The sequence below is a fragment of the Chanodichthys erythropterus genome, chromosome 7 (genome assembly GCF_024489055.1).
Source record: "Chanodichthys erythropterus isolate Z2021 chromosome 7, ASM2448905v1, whole genome shotgun sequence".
Classification (NCBI taxonomy): Eukaryota; Metazoa; Chordata; class Actinopteri; order Cypriniformes; family Xenocyprididae; genus Chanodichthys; species Chanodichthys erythropterus.
In genome coordinates this window covers 41,575,634-41,593,974 of record NC_090227.1, presented here as the reverse complement: position 1 = coordinate 41,593,974, position 18,341 = coordinate 41,575,634, and the positions used below count along the sequence as shown (strand labels likewise).

Below are 18,341 nucleotides of genomic sequence, written 5' to 3'. Positions count from 1 at the left end.
TTTACTGTATTTTTAATTAAATAAATGTAGCCTTGGTGAGCAGACGAAACTTCTTTTAAAAACATTAAAAATCTTAGTGGTTCCAAACTTTTGGACTGGACTGTATATATATAAACTTATTGTGAAATAAAATTACTCATAGTGTGATGTAACATTTTGGTCATATTCCACATCCCTATTCCTTAAAATATAATATTACGAGATACATGAGTAAACAGTCTTTTATTGGTACAAAACAAAAACAAGAGAAGACCATACAGGCCTTAACTGATCATGAATTTCATGAAACTTTAACAGATGAAATGATAAACGCCCTCCCAAAACATAAACCTCCTTTAACACATTGCCATGCCACCCACCCCCCCAATCCCATAATCCTCTCATTTGTTTGTTCCTCAATCTTCTCCTCCTGATGCAATCAGTCTTTTATTTGGACCCAGTGGACAGCAGGGCGATCAGACCTGAAGAGGCACTGATGGACAGAATGTAGTTCCTGTGAGCAACACAAAAACGTTAGACATGTGAACCAATCATCACACTTCAAGAGTAAACACTGCAGTAAACTTACACTGTTGGATTGAAGTTCTTCAGCAGGAAGAAAGAAGCGACGATGACGAGCAAGAGGAAGAGAGTGTTGTTGTAAAAGATGGAGAAAGTTGTGGCCTCGTAATCGGCGACCTCATTCTTCTTCCAAAGGATCCTGCGGCAAAGAGTCACTGTTAGTAACATAGTGCTTCAAAGAGATGGCATGTCCTGTGCCATATTTAAAACATCGGATCAACAGGATACATCTAAAGAGGTTCATTTAATTTCTGTCTTCAATAATAGGCAATGTTGTTATTGGTAACTAAATTGAATACTAAAGCTGAGTGATTAATCATTAAAAGATCATAATCGTGATTCAAACACCCAAACGATCTTATGCCGAAATGACAAAGATTCACCGTTGTCTATTAAACCTTTAATAAAATCACAGTGAACATTCAAATCTGCATTCTGCTGAGCCAGAGAGAGCCGTTGTCATGTAAAGATATGAAACAGCTTCACAAACAATCTTTTCAATCACACAGTATTGTTGTTTCTGTGTTGCAAATATTCAAATTATCACAAAAGTACTGGGATAAAAGTTTATAGTTCAGATATAAACACTGATGTCTATGGTAGCGGTCAAATTAGAGCAAGTCACCTTTTGAAAGTAACTTGGTGCTTCAAATAACGATTGTATTGATTACATCGTTACACCAGTAGATGGCGACAAGTGACTGTTAAAGAAATGTATTTACTGAATCATATTCAAGAGAAAAGTAAAAAAAAAACTTGATTCAACCAGTAATTAAATGAATGAGTCATTGAATCATTCACTCAAACCGATTTTTAAAAATTATTTATTCATATTAAATTAAACATTTTTAAATAGACTGCAGCAATTTACAAAATTACAGCTCGGTTTGAAACAATAAATCGTGATCATATATTTACCCAGAATCGTGCAGCTCTATTGAATACTATTAAAAATAGTATTCGCTTTCGGGTACTTAAATAAATATGCTTAAACAAAATACAAATATAACATGAAAAAACTACTTAAGTACAAATATTACATAGAATTAGAAATGTTGCCTTACTAGCTAACTGAAATAATTTAAGTACTAAAATAAAACTAAATAAAAAGTGTTAGTTCACTCAAAAATTAAACATTTTTTATTTAGTGATGGCTGATTTCAAAACACTGCTTCATGAAGCTTCAGAGCGTTATGAATCTTTTGTGTTGAATCATGATACGAAGCGCCAAAGTCACGTGATTTCAGCAGTTTGACACGCGATCTGAATCATGATTCGACACAAAAGATTCATAACGCTCCGAAGCTTCATGAAGCAGTGTTTTGAAATCAGCCATCACTAAATAAGTCGTTATTTTGTTTTTTTGGCGCACCAAAAATATTCTCGTCGCTTTAATATTAATATTGAACCACTGTACTCACATGAACTGATTTAAATATGTTTTTAGTACATTAATGGATCTTGAGAGTGAAAATGTCATTGCTGTGAATGCAGGCCTCACTTAGCCATCGGATTTCATCAAAAATATCTTAATTTGTGTTCTGAAGATGAATGAAGGTCTTACGGTGTAGAACGGCATGAGGGTGAGTAATAAATGACATTATTTTCATTTTTGGGTGAACTAACCCTTCAAAGCTATACATAAATATATAAAACTAATACAAAATGACAAAAGCACAACAAAAAATATAAAAAGCTAAAAAGTAGGGTGAATTTACGGACACTTTTTGCCATTGAGATGAATTTGAAAGTGTCCCAATCAACCTGAATTCACCCTATATAGTGTGCATACATAGTATACATTATAAATATTACTAAAATAACAAAGATAATAGCAGACAAGCCAATCAGAATGTCTCATAATTAAGACTAATACCTCTCGTCCTTCTCTTTGCGGGACATTTTGCGGTTGTCAGCCTCAGAGAGCTTCCGAGTCACTTCTTTGGACACGGCATCTTCACGTTTCTGAGCAACCCTGAAAGGAGTAGCAGTTGATCAATACAGTCTTCTGACTTAGTAAAACTGACAAAAGTCTTAGGAGACAGAGAGAAAAGAAAAGAGATGGTATTCTTACTTGTGCTTGAGGACGAATTTGACATTCTTGTAAGCAAAGGCAACCAGGTAAGTACTGACTAGAGTCATGACTGCATACAGCACTGCAGACTGGACCAGATCCATGTGCCAGATCCTCCAGAACAGCCCTGACAAAAAAAAAAAAAAAAAAAAATCACACAGGCAAGAACAAAACAGAAGATTATGCATGCATCCCAATAAAATAGAGAGACAATAACAGTCTCAGCAGAGACCGCAGATAATGTAAAACATAAATGTTTACTGTCTAAGTAAAGCAGCTCAATGTTTAGACACAAGCTAAGTTAAATGTCAGAAGCAAAGGAATCTCATCATCAGGAACTTACAGATGGGGATTGCGGACACGATCAGCGCATTGCCGTAGAATAGCGCGGTAGATTTCGCCGACAGGTTCCTGCTGAAGTCCTGCAGGAGAAGATCCTCCTCTGACTGCTGTTTGCTGCCGCTTTTAGGTGCCATGTCTCCAGTCTGTCCTGCGCTCCGGTCCTTGGTTTGGGTGAAAAGAGACAGACACGTATGTGATCCGAAGGGATGAAGCGCTTACGCCGCGTCAGCACAAACAGTGACGTAGAAATCATGCGCGCAGAGCTCGCGGAGCTGCTGCCAACTAGTGTCCGGGAGGGTCACGCGCATTTAAAGAGACAGTTCGCTAAAAACATTAAAGGATTAGTTCACTTTCAAATTAAAATTTCCTGTTATTTTACTCACCCCCATGTCATCCGTGATGTCCATGTTCTTCTTTTTTCTGTCTAAAAGAAATTAAGGTTTTTGATGAAAACATTCCAGGATTTTTCTTCATATAGTGGACTTCAATGGACCCCAAACGGTTAAAGGTCAAAATTACAGTTTCAGTGCAGCTTTAAAGGGCTTTAAATGATACCAGATGAGGAATAAGTGTCTTATCTAGTGAAACCATCGCTCATTTTCTAAAAAAAAAAAAAAAAAAAACCATAAATGCTCATCTTGAACTAGAGGTGCGTTCCATTCGACCGTAAGTGGACTGTGAAGTGGACTTCACAGGGTATTTTGGCATCTTAAGTGGGATTCCATTCCGAAGGGAGCGAAAATGTTCAGTTCGAAGGGCACTGCGAATGGCATAGGGAATAAGGGAACATTGATACATCACATCACAGATGTAAAAACTGTCATTGCACACCGCGTCACCAATCACAACGCATGCATTTTGAGTATTCATACATTTTGTTATTCTTATACGAGTGAAAGTATTAATGGTTATAGCGATGAGTGTTACATTTGCACGTTTTATTGTATGAAGAGGCATGGCAAAGTAAAAGTGTTGAAAAGAGCCTCTGACATTTTTTATTTTACTAATTTACCTCAGAAGTGTTTATGCGGCTGCGCGTGGAAAAAAAAAAAAAAAAACGCATGAGATGAGAACCAGATCATGGATTAAGAATACATTTATACAGTTAACCAAATGAGAATTTATTTTCATATGGCATGACAGTTTCAAATCTGTAAATTTTAAATTCAAAAGTATATTATAATATGTATTTATTTATGTTATATCATAATCTGCGCGACACTGTCGTTGACTTTCTTTGATGACATTTGCAGGGCGTTCCAAATAAGCGATTATTGTCAGCGAAGTCCACTTCAATGGATACACTGTGCTCAGGGAATAGGGAGCAGTGAACACTGCGTAGGGACCCTGTCGAATGGAACGCAGCTTCTCTATTAGAATTCCGGCAGTGTAGACACTGCTAAGTGTATTACTGCCCTCCACAGGTTAAAGTTTGAACTACAGCTTGCACAAGCATAGCACAATTTAGTTCAAACTTTGACCTGTGGAGGGCAGTAATACACTTAGCAGTGTCTACACTGCCAGAATTCTAATAGAGAAGAAGAAGAGAGCTAGTTCAAGATGAGCATTTATGGTTAAAACTTTTAAAATTTGTATATATATATATATATATATATATTTTTTTTTTTTTATAAAATGAGCCTTAAAAGACCCTTAATTCTCGTCTGGGATCGTGTTGAACGCTTTGAAACTGTACTGAAACTGACATTTGGACCTTCAACTGCAAGGGGGCCATTGAAATCCACTATATGGAGAATAATCCAGGAATTTTTTCATCAAAAACTTTAATTTCTTTTCAACTTAAGAAAGAAGGACATGAACAGATTTGATGACATGAGGGTGAGTAAATTATCAGGAAATTTTCATTTTGAAAGTGAACTAATCCTTTAAATTTATGTCATTATTTTCGCACCAACTCTCATGTTGTTCCAAAAATATTTTTTGGTGTTATATGCATCTTGCTATAATAACAACAGTTCATAGTTACCCCCACCCTATAAAAAGTCAACAAAAATTGTAATATATAGTATATTGTAATTAGCCTATTACATGATAATGCATATATTATGATTTCTGAAATGTTGAAAATGAAAATATATATGAAGATATATATTTGAAATGCAAAAATATTTGTGCACCACTAGATGGAGACAAGTAGCCTATTAAAATGTATGGAAATGGGGGAAATACTTTTGGCTATAAAAGTATCTATCTAATTTGCATTTCCTTCAGCCTGAGGCTTGATGTGTGTTATTACTGTAAAAGTAACTTTCCCCCAACACTGTGTCCAACCAACATTAAATGTTTGAGAAAATCAAATTGTTTCCATGTCTGAGACATCATACCTCTCTGAAGCACAGTTCGGGGCAATTTTTATGGGCATTGAACAAAGATTTTAGGTGCCCTTTTTCATTGTACTCTGCTTGGGGGGAATAAATTACACTTTTCAACCATCACGCCACTTTTGATAACTACTCTTTACCTCATTAACCCTTTGAGCCGCTTGTGGAAAGGCGGATGAAGATGATAAAACATTAACTGTTATCTGGAAAACATGGTCATACTGGAGAGAAAGAAATGAGAATGAAAGTGAATGGAGAATTAGCTGACATTGCACAATGGTTGAAGATGATAAAGGAAAGCAGAAAGCGCCAGAGCAAAGTTCAGGTAAACTCATCCTGGGTTTCCCTGGTCAACAAAGGGCAGTAATAACATGGGTGTAGTCCTCAGGGTTTGTTGCTTTATTTGGCATCAGAATGACTGGCAGCCCAGTCATGGCAGCTGGTTTGATCACATTTGCACCTCATTCTGGAGAATGGGTGGATCCGTTCAACGGCAGATATGCATGTGACGGTGCTTTGATCCGAAAGCACCCGACTTTACGAGGTTGTGTATGATTGTCATCGGGATTTGCTTTTTGTTCCTCTTGCCATTTTTAGATATGGGTGTGTGTTTAAAACTCACTGCAGGATTTTTAAAAGCTAGTGCCAAATGCAACATTAAAAAAAAGAAAAAAGATTTGGGATGGGCAGGTTAAACTATATAGAAAGACAGGTGAAAACATCATGACTATGTCAAGTCATCTTTATAGCACTTTATAATACTGATTGTTTCAAAGCAGCTTTACACGGATAAACTAATAAAAAATAATGATTCAGTGATGCAAACAGATTGCAAAAGCAATGCAGAAAGCAAAGAAGAGTCCAAAGAACCTGCTTGTTTGTGTCAGCGGTTTGATATCACACATAACTTTTGTATTCTCTTACCTGTTAAAGGTACAGTAAGCAATTTCTGAGAAACACTGTTGATATTTGAAATCAACCCAAAAAAAACCCACACCCTTCCCTTCATTGCTCCGCCCCCAAAATGCATGAACATGCAATTCAAGAGTGGCCGTCTTTTTATCACAGTCAGAACACTCAAAACTGTCCTGTTACTACAGCATTACAAAGGGCATATCTTGGCTCTCTGAAACATAGAAAAACGAATGTTACTCTCAAGCAGAAACTAAGCTTTCCAGCGCTAATATTCTAATATTAACGCAGGTCCTAAATCTCTTGCCTAATCAACTTCTTTTTCCTCTGAACTTTTCTCTTTTGTAATGTCTCTCAGCCATCTCTCTTTCTACACACTCTAAAAAACGCTGGGTTAAAAACAACCCAATGGCTGGGTAAATATAGGACACAACTCATGTTGGGTTAATTTTGTTTATTCAACCCAGTATAATGGGTTGATTCATTTTTACTATAATACTAACTTTTTTTTTTTTTTTTTTTTTTTACTTCATACATAAATTATTGTTTACGGATTAATTTAAATCTTCTAAATACTCCTCACAACCACTGGTTTGCATGATAATTCCTTTATTTTCGATCATATTTTATAGTATAGCATATTTGATCTTGTTTTTAATACATATTACCTATACATTTAAGCTCATTTAACAAATATTAGAAGTAAAAATTAAACATTTAGAAGTGATTCAAATGTAATCGACCAGTCTCTGTTGTCCTGTTTCCACCGTGACGCGCTGGATCTCGTGCCGGAGATGGCTCATGTTTGGCGGGGGAACTGCTAATTTCAGACCACTGCCTGTGTGACTGACTCCATACCCTGTCCATAAATAATCAGCGTACAATTCTGAGAACATATTTTAACATCCTAAGTATTCAAATCCTGTATCTTTTTGCATACATTTTTTATGCAAGGCATCAGGTGTTTACATCATGCGAAAAAACAGACGCGCGACTCGGTTAGGTGACTCACATTCCGTCCCTGTATGTTGCTTTGCATACAATTAAACCATATACAGCACAATAACTAATTTTTTTATATCAAATAAAATGTACAAAAACCTGTATTTTACCGAAGACATGCACCAGTTTGATGGAGCTGCACTGCTCTCTCCTGAAGAGGTCACAAAAAAACCACGATAAATAACCCCTGGGTTATCACCTTTGACCCAGGAGCTGGGTAACACAAAAGCTATCCAAAATCTTGAAAGAATTACCCCCAAAAATTACCCAAAAGGCTCAACTCATGACTTGGTAGAAAAAATAACCCAAGATTTGCTACGGATAATTGGCTAACTCTCTCTCCTCCCCCATCATGAGAGGACACGCCCCCTAGTGATGATTGGCTAACTCTCTCTCCTCCCCCCATCATGAGAGGACACGCCCCCTAGTGATGATTGGCTCACTCTCTCTCCTCCCCCCATCATGAGAGGACACACCCCCTATAATGATTGGCTCACTCTCTCCCCTCCCCCATCATGAGAGGACACGCCCCTTACTGATGATTGGCTCACTCTCTCTCCTCCCCATCATGAGAGGACACGCCCCCTACTGATGACTGGTTCACTCTCTCTCCTCCCCCATCATGATAGGACACGCCCCCTAGTGATGATTGGCTCACTCTCCTCCCCATCATGAGAGGACACGCCCCCTAGTGATGATTGGCTCACTCTCTCTCCTCTCCCATCATGAGAAGACACACCCCCTACTGATGATTGGCTCACTCTCTCTCCTCCCCATCATGACACACACCCTACTGATGATTGGCTCACTCTCTCTCCTCCCCATCATGAGAAGACACACCCCCTACTGATGATTGGCTCACTCTCTCTCCTCCCCATCATGAGAAGACACACCCCCTACTGATGATTGGCTCACTCTCTCTCCTCCCCATCATGAGAAGACACACCCCCTACTGATGATTGGCTCACTCTCTCTCCTCCCCATCATGAGAAGACACACCCCCTACTGATGATTGGCTCACTCTCTCTCCTCCCCATCATGAGAAGACACACACCCTACTGATGATTGGCTCACTCTCTCTCCTCCCCATCATGAGAAGACACACCCCCTACTGATGATTGGCTCACTCTCTCTCCTCCCCATCATGAGAAGACACACCCCCTACTGATGATTGGCTCACTCTCTCTCCTCCCCATCATGAGAAGACACACCCCCTACTGATGATTGGCTCACTCTCTCTCCTCCCCCATCATGAGAGGACACGCCCCCTACCACTGATTGGCTACAAGTGTGTTGTGCTGCTCAGTCTGATCCACTTTCAACAGCGTTTCTCAGAAATCATGTACTGCACCTTTCAAGGCATAGTTCACTCAAAAATGACAATTCTGTTATCAATCATATGTATGTTTCACAGAAAAAAGAGAGTCATACAGGTTTGGAACGACATGATAATGAGTAAATGATGACAATTAAAATTTTTGGGTGAACTGTCCCTATAAATCACTAATCATCATGCTCAAGTACAGGTTTATATTAAGATGCATCTAAATATTTTAGTTTTTTTTTTTTTTTTTTTTTTTTTTAAGTTGCCTTTTTGACATTTCCAAAGCGAGACAAACAGTTGTGGGGCACCATTGACTACTATACTATGAAAGTCAATGGTGTCCCACAACCGTTTGGTAACAAACATTCAAAATATCTTGCTTTGTGTTCAGCAGAACAAAGACATTTCTACAGGTTTGGAAGAACTTGAGGCTGAGTAAATGATGACAGAATTTTCATTTTTGGGTGAACTATCCCTTTAAGCCTTTTCATTTCTTTTCTTTCCTATAGATGGAATATGACAAGGAAGGACGTTAGTATCCCTCCTTGCCAAACATATGTTTATACTTTGAGAGACGATTTCTGAGAATAGTGCTGTTCTGTGTCTGTTTGCCTATATATAACAGAAAGCTGTTGGTTTCTAAACTAAACTGAACTGAGGTAATCCTCAGTTTATATCAGTTATGGTTACTCATTGGGTTTTACAATGCAATACATTATTAAACAAGATTGTTTAATATGTTGCTAAGGTGTTGTAAGTGATTGTTTGTGCGTAGCTATGCAGTTGAGGTTGTTGAAGGTGGTAACTGTTTTATCAAGGTGGTTCACCTGTTTTATCATCAAGTTCGAAAATGCCTAATTGCCTGTAATAAAGCACACCTGTTCTCAAGAAATGGCACATTTTAAGGTATCATGCATGTCTGTAGAACAAACAGTGTGAGTTATGAAGTTTCATATTTAGCTAAGAGGTGTTTGTTCATGTTCTTGTTTATCTCTGTCTCTATCTCAATATGAACAATAGTAACAGATGCTTGCACTGCTACTAATAAGCAATTATTAGGAATGATGTTAGTCAATGTAATGTGTCCTGTAATAGAAGTCTGTTCTAAATAAGAGTCTGAAAAGGCTTTTTTGTTTGTAATGGGGGTCATAATGTTCTTCAGAAGCACAGAGCACATGTTTAGCCTGAGGCCAAAGGCTCGAGGGTCACAGCGACCTGCCAAGGCTGCTTGCAAAAGCAAACAGCGAATAGAAAGGGAAAGAAAAACTCAAGACGTTGACATTTTGGCAGGAGAGGAAAGCTCATTCGTCCATCTGCATCTGAAAGGTCACTGCATTTTGTGTAGCGTCAACCCTGCGTGTGAAGAACACGGGAGATGGAAAAACAAACTTGGTGTGACCACTCAAAAAGCAAAAACAGCACAGCAGGAACTCCAGCAAAGAGCGGAGGTGGAGAGCTAAATAAAAAATAAAAACTCAGCCGCTCTTTGACTTTAAAACCGACCTTTTCATCTAAGAAAAGACTGAAGAAGAGACAGAATGAGGAGGAAATAATGGCTGCTGAGTTAGCCTGACATTATGGCCATCAAAGTCTGTGTGCCCAGTATGACTTCACCGTTTGTGCATCTTTGAAGACACCAGAGGAAAGAAGAACACATGGTTTTGTGTGAGCTATAATTATGTGGCCAATATGCTGAACAAACACATATTGTGCATAAACAGACACATTTCTCATACAGAACTTCATTTGGCAAGAGCCCTGGTTTGGTGTTTGTTTGAGTCTTCCAGATTAAGGGTTTGGTTAACACCCGAAATACTCCATCATGAACAAATAAACGTGTGAAAAAGAGAGGGCGAGAGAGAGAAAAAAGAAACGAGAGGAAGGCTACAGGATACAGGCCTGTTTGTAAATACAGTACACAGCGTAAATGAGTACCTCCGAACATAAAGATAGATTCCTATTTCTATTATTATTGCAGTTAATGGGAAGATGGCAAAATACAAATTTGTATTAAACATTAGGGCTGGGATACAATGAATCTGGATCGATCCTGATATTTTCTGAGCTTAGTTTTTAACAGCAGATGGCGCTCTTGACTAGTTTTTAACCGCGCACTCAAATGCTCATGAAGAAGAGCGCTGGAGAGCACTTGTGCATTTGGTCATGTAAGTGGTTAAATACACTTTCACTTCGGCTCAGAATGCTTTTATGATGGGAGATTAATGTAAACACAATGTTCGCTCAATGCAAACACCCTTGTAATTCACTTCAACCTTTTTGAATGTTTAATTTAAGTTTAAGTGGTGTCTGTAAGGAATTGGAAGCAAGCAGAGCTTCTAAAGCACATACTGCCATCTGCTGTTAAAAACTAAGCTCAGAATTGATTCGAGAGAGAATCGTAATGCATTCAGAAAATATCAGAATTGATTCAGATTCATTGTATCGCAAATCGATAATCGATGTATTGTCCTAGCCCTGTTAAATATATACTTCATAAAAATATAGAACATTATGTCTTCAGTATCTGTAAAGTAAATAAATTAGGCAATTTTGCTTAAAGGTACACTATATATAACTTCTAAAAACAAAACTGCATGCATTTGGACATTGTTTCGGTTGTGCTTTAGCTCTGCTTGACTGTGCGGATGAATATTGTTCTTTCTCCTAACTAAAAAAGAGACCAACATACTCAATATCTCTTTTGGAAAGTCGTGGAAAGTCTATCATGGATTTTTTCTTTGCCATATTTGCAGAACCTGATTTCACTAAGTACAACATGTGACTGAATCAATATCATTGTTGATCCTCCTGGAACAAGATTCCAATAAACCAATCAGATTTGAGGGACAAGTTTACAGTTTATGTCAAGTTTATGCTTACAAGCAAGGTTACATCAGTGTTATCAAAGTCCCTTTAAGACAAGTCATTTCACTCGGCGGCCATCTTAGAAACGACCCTCGGGCATCCTGGGCATCATGTAATCTCTTTGAAAGGGGAAACAACCTTACGATTAAATTTCATATTTGAAATCACCAATGAAATCTGACAACAACCGGCTCATAAATTTAGTTTCTAAACGCTCAAATCATGACCAAAACAAACTGTATTTTTCAGGCTGGATCTAGCTAATGCGCATGCGCAGACCTAAATGCACGTCTCCGGAGGCGCGAGTCTGACTGTTTCTATAGAAACCGGTGATTTTAACGGCCGCTAAAGTGACGCGATGACTTTACCAGTCGGTGATTGGCTCTCATTTAGAAGGCGGGACTTATTCCGCCATATTGCGCGTTACACTTTCTCCCATTCAAAACAATACGAGTGACACGTCCTGTGTTATTCTATAGTCTTTGGTGTTATTCTCCTATCATTTCCCTCTGATTTTAGGAATAACTTATGGGTAGGGTTAGGTTTAGGGGTAGGGATAGGGTTAGGATTACATTTTCGGACAGGAATGTTGTTCCAGGATCAATAAGGATGCACATAGTATTCTACATCTTGCTGCATCATGTACAGCAGTCAACAATCTTCTCATTTTGTCTGCTCTCTTTAATGTAGTACCCTAATTTAGTCATTGCATAGAAAACCTTTGTATGTCCAGATGTGGTATATTTACAGTTTTACTCGCCCAGCATTCAAAGGTAGGAAAATCCCCACTCCACATTTGAAAGATTTCCTTTACTGGTGTGACCATGCCAACGGCTACAGAGCTTGCATGTCACATTTGCTCTCAGTGAATCAACACCAAGGATTGTAATGAAGCACCACTCCCTCTCGATTGCTGACTGTTAAGTACACTACATGAATGCAGCCTGGCATGTGCACAATGAACGAGATGAATGAGAGTTCTGTCCATTATCTGCTGCATTGAGGGGAAAGACCTTCTGTTGGGGAGATGTATTTGATGTGCTTTGAACTGTATCAATGTGTGTCATGCATGTATTGACCTTGCACATGCTCTCAAGGTTCTCCTCCCAAACTTCATTATGAACTTGCACTCACAGATCCTCGCCCTCCTTCTGAACTCTGGAGTGGTTGATGTCTATTTACTTTATTTGAAATCAACTTGGAAACTCCCTGTGATTACACAATTAAATCTGACCAGTTAAGAGAGAAATGTGTGTATAGGATCTCAGAATCATAAATTGTCATAAATTGCTCTCTAATTCTTTTATTATGCAGTAAAAATTAATTACTACAATAAGATATTTTATTTAAAAGTATGGGAGCTTGTTTCCACCTCTAAAAAAAAGGTAACTGCGACTTTTTATCTCACAATTCTTACTTTTTTCTCACAACTGTTTACATCTTGCCATTCTCACTTTTTTTTCAGAATTGTGAGTTCTAAAGTCAGAATTGTGTTATAAAGTCACAGTTCTGACTTTTTACTCAGAATTGTGAGTTTGACTTGCAAGAAAAAAGTCAAAATGGCAAGATGTAAACTCACAATTGCAAGTTATAAAGTCCGAATTGCATGATATAAAGTCATTTGTTTTGCAATTTTGGAATAAAGTCAGTTATAGTGTCAGAATTGTAAGTTTATGACTGGCTATTCTGACTTTATTTCTCACAATTGTGAGTTTCTGACAATTCTGACATTATACCTCGCAATTGCGAGTTAAGTCAGAATTGTGAGATATAAACTCGCAGTTGCAAGAAAAAAATCAGAATTGCAAGTTTATTTCTCAATTGTGAGTTTATAAATCGCAATTCTGACTTTATTTCTCACAATTTTGAGTATGTCTGATATTGTATACAGTAATATTGTGAAATATTATTACAATTTAAAATAACTGTTTTCTATTTGAATATATTTCACAAATTTATTCCTGTAATCAAAGCTGAATTTTCAGCATCATTACTCCAGTCTTCAGTGTCACATGATCCTTCAGAAATCATTCTAATATGCTGATCTGCTGCTCAAGAAACATTTAATGTGTACAATTGTACAAAATATTTGTGTACAATATTTTTTTCCAGGATTATTTGATGAATAGAAAGTTCAAAAGAACAGTGTTTATCTGAAATCTAATCTTTTGTAACATTATAAATGTCTTTACTGCCACTTTTGATTGATTTAATGCATCCTTGCTGAATAAAAGTATTCATTTCTTTAATTTCTTTTCAAAAAAATAAAAATAAGAATTCTTACTGACCCCAAACTTTTGAACGGTAGTGTATAATGCTACAGAAGCTTTGTATTTCAGATAAATGCTGTTATTTTGAACTTTCTATTCATCAAGGAATCCTGAAAAAAAAAGTACACAACTGTTTTCAGCATTGAAAATAATCATAAATGTTTCTTGAGCAGCAGATCATCATATTAGAATGATTTCTGAAGGATCATGTGACACTGAAGACTGGAGTAATGATGCTGAAAATTCAGCTTTGATCACAGGAATAAATTACTTTGTCACATATATTTAAATAGTACACAGTTATTTTAAATTGTAATAATATTTCACAATATTACTGTTTTTTACTGTATTTTTAATTAAATAAATGTAGCCTTGGTGAGCAGACGAAACTTCTTTTAAAAACATTAAAAATCTTAGTGGTTCCAAACTTTTGGACTGTACTGTATGTGGGTGTCATTGGAATATTCATCTGCCATTCCATGAATCCATGAATCATGTGGACAAATTGTTTTCATATTTAGTTAACCATTTTTAAAATCATTGCTATGGACTGCAGTAATACACCTACACAAATGTGGGTCAAAATAGATCATTTTAGACGATTATCTCTACATCACAGAGGCACTGTCAAAGACCCCCTGCGGTGAATTATGTCTATTTAATGTTTTTAATATGCTTTCAAACAAATTCATATATCAACACCATTGCTGAGTATTTTCTCCTTAAAACTGCAGTGAACCAAAGACAGTCTCAGATGGTGTTTTTACGTCAAAAACTACCTTGTTGTCCAATCACTTCAAAGTGCGGGCAGGGCTTCAGCATATCATTAACTCTGCTCTAAAGCAGGAGAGTCGAGAAGTTTCAAGAGAAGCCAGGTTATCCCGGTATATTTTACTGTTGATATGAAAAATCAGGTACTTTTAGCAGTATAGCAGGTGAATTACAGTAAATAGGCTATATTATAATGTTATGATGAACTATTCTCCACTGAAGTTGTTCAAAGCATTTATAAGGATACTGATTTTTAGAAGGAAGACTGAGATCACATGATTTGTGTAACATTAGCTGTTTGATAATGTAGTCTAGCAAAAGGCTAATCATATTCATTACCATTATGTATAAACAGTGATACCTCTGTGCAGCGTTTACTACAGTAACTTGAATAAAAGTTGGGTCTCTGAGCTGGTGTGAGTGAGTGGAGGCGGGGCTAATTTGCATATCCATAGATAAATTAAATGACATTCTAACTATTTTAATGCATGAAGAATTTTTTTTCACAGGACAAATGTTCAAATATGTCATTTTGGTGATCAAAGATGAGTTTTAAGGGATAAAATTATTGACTTTAAATGTTATATATTTTATTATGTATTTTATAAGCTGCTGTCTAGGTCTCATCTGACCTCACAATCTCTCCCATATTTGAAATGTGTCACTAACGGCCTCTTTTGTTTCATCTAGGGCGGTGTTATGCTGATTCAGGTCACACAGGGCTCTTATAATAAGATCTTATTATTAGTTATTATAAGATGATCTCATTATTTAAAATGGAGTTATGGGACAGTTTTGAGTTGGGCAACAGTTTCCATTAGTTGTTCTAATTCAGTGCTGGTGCGTGTAAGTGAGATTAGGGAATAGGAAGTGAGTAGTGCATGTGTGGGTGTGTTTCCATGTATGCAGAGAGGAAACCTGGGAGCCAGATAATGTGGGATGTGGAAAGAGGGGGGTGAAGTACCACTTGGGGAAACCGTTCCACATAAAATATCCCAAAAGCATGAGATGTTAGATGCAAAAGAGACGTGGTTATTTGCACATTCACAGTGCACGTTAGCCATATAATGGCTGACCTTTTCCTTGGCTAAAAAACGATTAGGTCGATTGATATTTTAATTTGTGAATCAATCGTTTATAAGACAACTTGGCGGAATGATGATGTTCCAGAAACAATTTTTTTTTATTATTATTATTAAAAATGTTTTTTCTTGAGTTTGGCTCTAGCACCTCTGAGAATCTTTTGAGCACGAAGAGGCGAAATGACACGCCCAGGCTTACATCTGCACGCCAGATGGCTCAGTGTCTGTTAGGCGAGCCATAAGCAGCTGCATGTCGTACGCTTTCTTTACGTGCCAGTAGCTGGAGCATCTTTATCGTGTTAACGCTTTCTTGGAATTACGCTCAGACATTCCCTTTTATCCACTAACAGGTTGCTTGTACATCAATATAGGTTGTTCAAGAGTCATGAAATACTGTGCAGTAAGCAATGCATTGCTAAATCCAACTGAAATAGCCTTTTTATTACTAAATAAGGATTTATAACCAGCTAATACATGTTTTCTGGATGTGGTTAGATGGGTTAGAGCAGGATATGAAACATTTAGAAAGCTCACATTATTGCTTGTTTTCTCCCCCTCACATGACCCCGAGTCACCAATAGATGGCAGGATTGTTTTCTCCATCTGGTTTCCTGGAACATGTTGATCTCACTTGCAAATCTTGATCATGCGTTGTGTGATGTAATCCTTCAGGACGCAAGAGGTGTATGTTGTCAGATGTCCTGTGTTATTAAATTACTCCTCTCCTGACCTGACGGTTTGCTCTAATTAGTTCTGTATATAAAGCCATGTGATGGAGGCAAAGCGTTTCATAAGAGGTCACAGGATGCATCAGGCACTGATTATGTTGGTCTCATCCTGTGATCATTACATTTATCCTGTTAAATCATAACATGGCTCAAAGTGTGTCAGCCCTTTGAAAACAGGTCAGAATTATCCCCACTCCTGAAGGGGTTGAGGGGACACAACATTTTCCTGAATCAAATGAAACTTGCGGTCAGTGTGCACCATAATGAAGAGGAAGCAACCAGAAAACTTTGCTATGGCAACAGCCCATTTTTGCTCAAATCGCAAGCATGTTGTCCATCTGGGGTTCATTCAGTTTCCTTTACACCCTGCATTTCATGAATCCGTTTCCTTTCCAGGAAATACAGGAATATAGTTTCTTTGTTTTGTCCAAAAAAAATTGTATCAACCTAAGTCATCCTTCTATCATCTTTTGGTACCTCTTTGTCGTCTGTGTCTGTTATTTATTTGTTCACTCTAAAAAATAATCCGAGTTGGGTTAAAAAATGGCGATTGGGTTGTTTTAACCCAGTGGTTGGGTTAAATGTTTGCCCAACGTGCTGGGTAGTTTTATTTAACCCAACTATTATTAAAAATTATTATATGGCTGGCTTAAAATGAACCGAAAATAGGTTGAAAACTAAAAAATTACACACATAATTTAAACACTGTAAAAAAGAATTGTTGGTTTAACTTAAAAAAAGTAAGTTACCTGGTTGTCTTGAAATTTTGAGTTAATTTAAAGTGAAAATTTGAGTTAATACAATGAAGGTTATTGGTTTAATCGACACAAACTCAAAATATTATGTTTTCTGAACTACATAAATGATCTAAGTTGATTTGACAAAAGAAAAAAATGTTATGATAACAAATTATGAAAATATTTTTTTACAGTGATTCTAAAAACTAATTCAGGGGATCTTTAGTCATTACTTATATATATTGTTGTGAAATAAAGAATCAAGTTCTGAAATGCTGTTAGACTTTTTACTTGTAATTGTTATTTTATTGATCTTGGATGACACACAAATTATGCCTATTGATTCGATATATTATCATGACTTGTCATAGTTTAACATTTTCAGTTAATCAAAAATGTATTTAATTTTAAGTTCAGTTAATGTAAAATACAATCTGATGACGTGTAAACGTGTTTCATTGTTTTGAGTTGTATGAACACTTTTAATTTAGACGAACTTAAGTTAAGTGAAACTGAGCTGGGATTTATATTTCCCATCATGCTTTGCCCATGGCACTTGAAAGGGAGAGTAAATGCTAAAATTAAGTGTTATATGATGTTTTTTTGCACAAGATTAATGGTTGACAATTTTTGACAATGTTGACAATTTTTAAGTTCATGTTACTTTTGAAATGCGTTTATTGTGGCAAAAAAAAAACGTCTTCACCTTACTTAAAACTTGGATCAACTCAAAATATTGCTTTGAATTAATGTGATTCTCCCAGTTGGCTTAAGTTAAAATTCTAGTGGAAAACGTTAACATATTTTTTTTTGTTGTTGAACCAATGTTTTATTTTTTAGAGTGTAGAGGCAACAATAATAATCAAATTAGCAATTTAAGAAATGTTTATTATATGCTTATTAATAAATGTTCATTTATTAAACATATTAAAACATGTTAATTTCAAACATATTTTGGGTTCATTTTAAGCAAGCAATACAGTCATTTTTAAACAATATTTGGGTTAAATTTAACCCAATCGCTGGGTTTGTCCATTTTCAAACCAGCACTTTTTATAGTGTAATAAATATTCACCTTTTGATTATTACTATTGCCTCTAGTAATTAAGTGATTTTTAATTTAATTTCCCTGCATTTCATGAATCTATTTCCTTTCCAAGAAATACAGAAATATAGTTTCTTTCAGGCTTGTCTTCCTATCCCGTTTCAGTGCTTCTGTCAGAAAGAGCTTGTTGCGGATCTGAAGAGCTCAGCGTCTTGGAGCGTCCCGCAGGGGTCCAGAGGGATATTCAGAGTCAGAAAGAGATGCCTCGGATATCTAAAACAGGAGA

At 36.8% G+C, this 18,341-nt stretch overlaps 1 protein-coding gene across 1 annotated transcript; it reads right to left on the bottom strand.

The window, feature by feature from the left end:
* Positions 1-210: 210 nt before the first annotated feature.
* On the bottom strand, positions 211-3,201 carry ssr3 (signal sequence receptor, gamma). The gene is made up of 5 exons (XM_067389445.1): positions 2,979-3,201; positions 2,636-2,762; positions 2,438-2,536; positions 569-700; positions 211-493 (listed from the first exon to the last, which is right to left on the bottom strand). Exons 1-5 carry the CDS (start codon positions 3,109-3,111, stop codon positions 427-429), a joined length of 558 nt encoding a protein of 185 aa, XP_067245546.1. The 5' UTR covers positions 3,112-3,201; the 3' UTR covers positions 211-426.
* Positions 3,202-18,341: the final 15,140 nt, after the last annotated feature.

Excerpts from the sequence above, each read along its gene's own strand:
- ssr3 (XM_067389445.1), bottom strand. The coding sequence starts at position 3,111 with ATGGCACCTAAAAGCGGCAGCAAACAGCAGTCAGAGGAGGATCTTCTC. Across the intron at positions 2,763-2,978 it reads CGTGTCCGCAATCCCCATCT|GGCTGTTCTGGAGGATCTGG; the intron begins GTAAGTTCCTGA and ends TTTTTTTGTCAG. Across the intron at positions 2,537-2,635 it reads AAATTCGTCCTCAAGCACAA|GGTTGCTCAGAAACGTGAAG; the intron begins GTAAGAATACCA and ends TACTCCTTTCAG.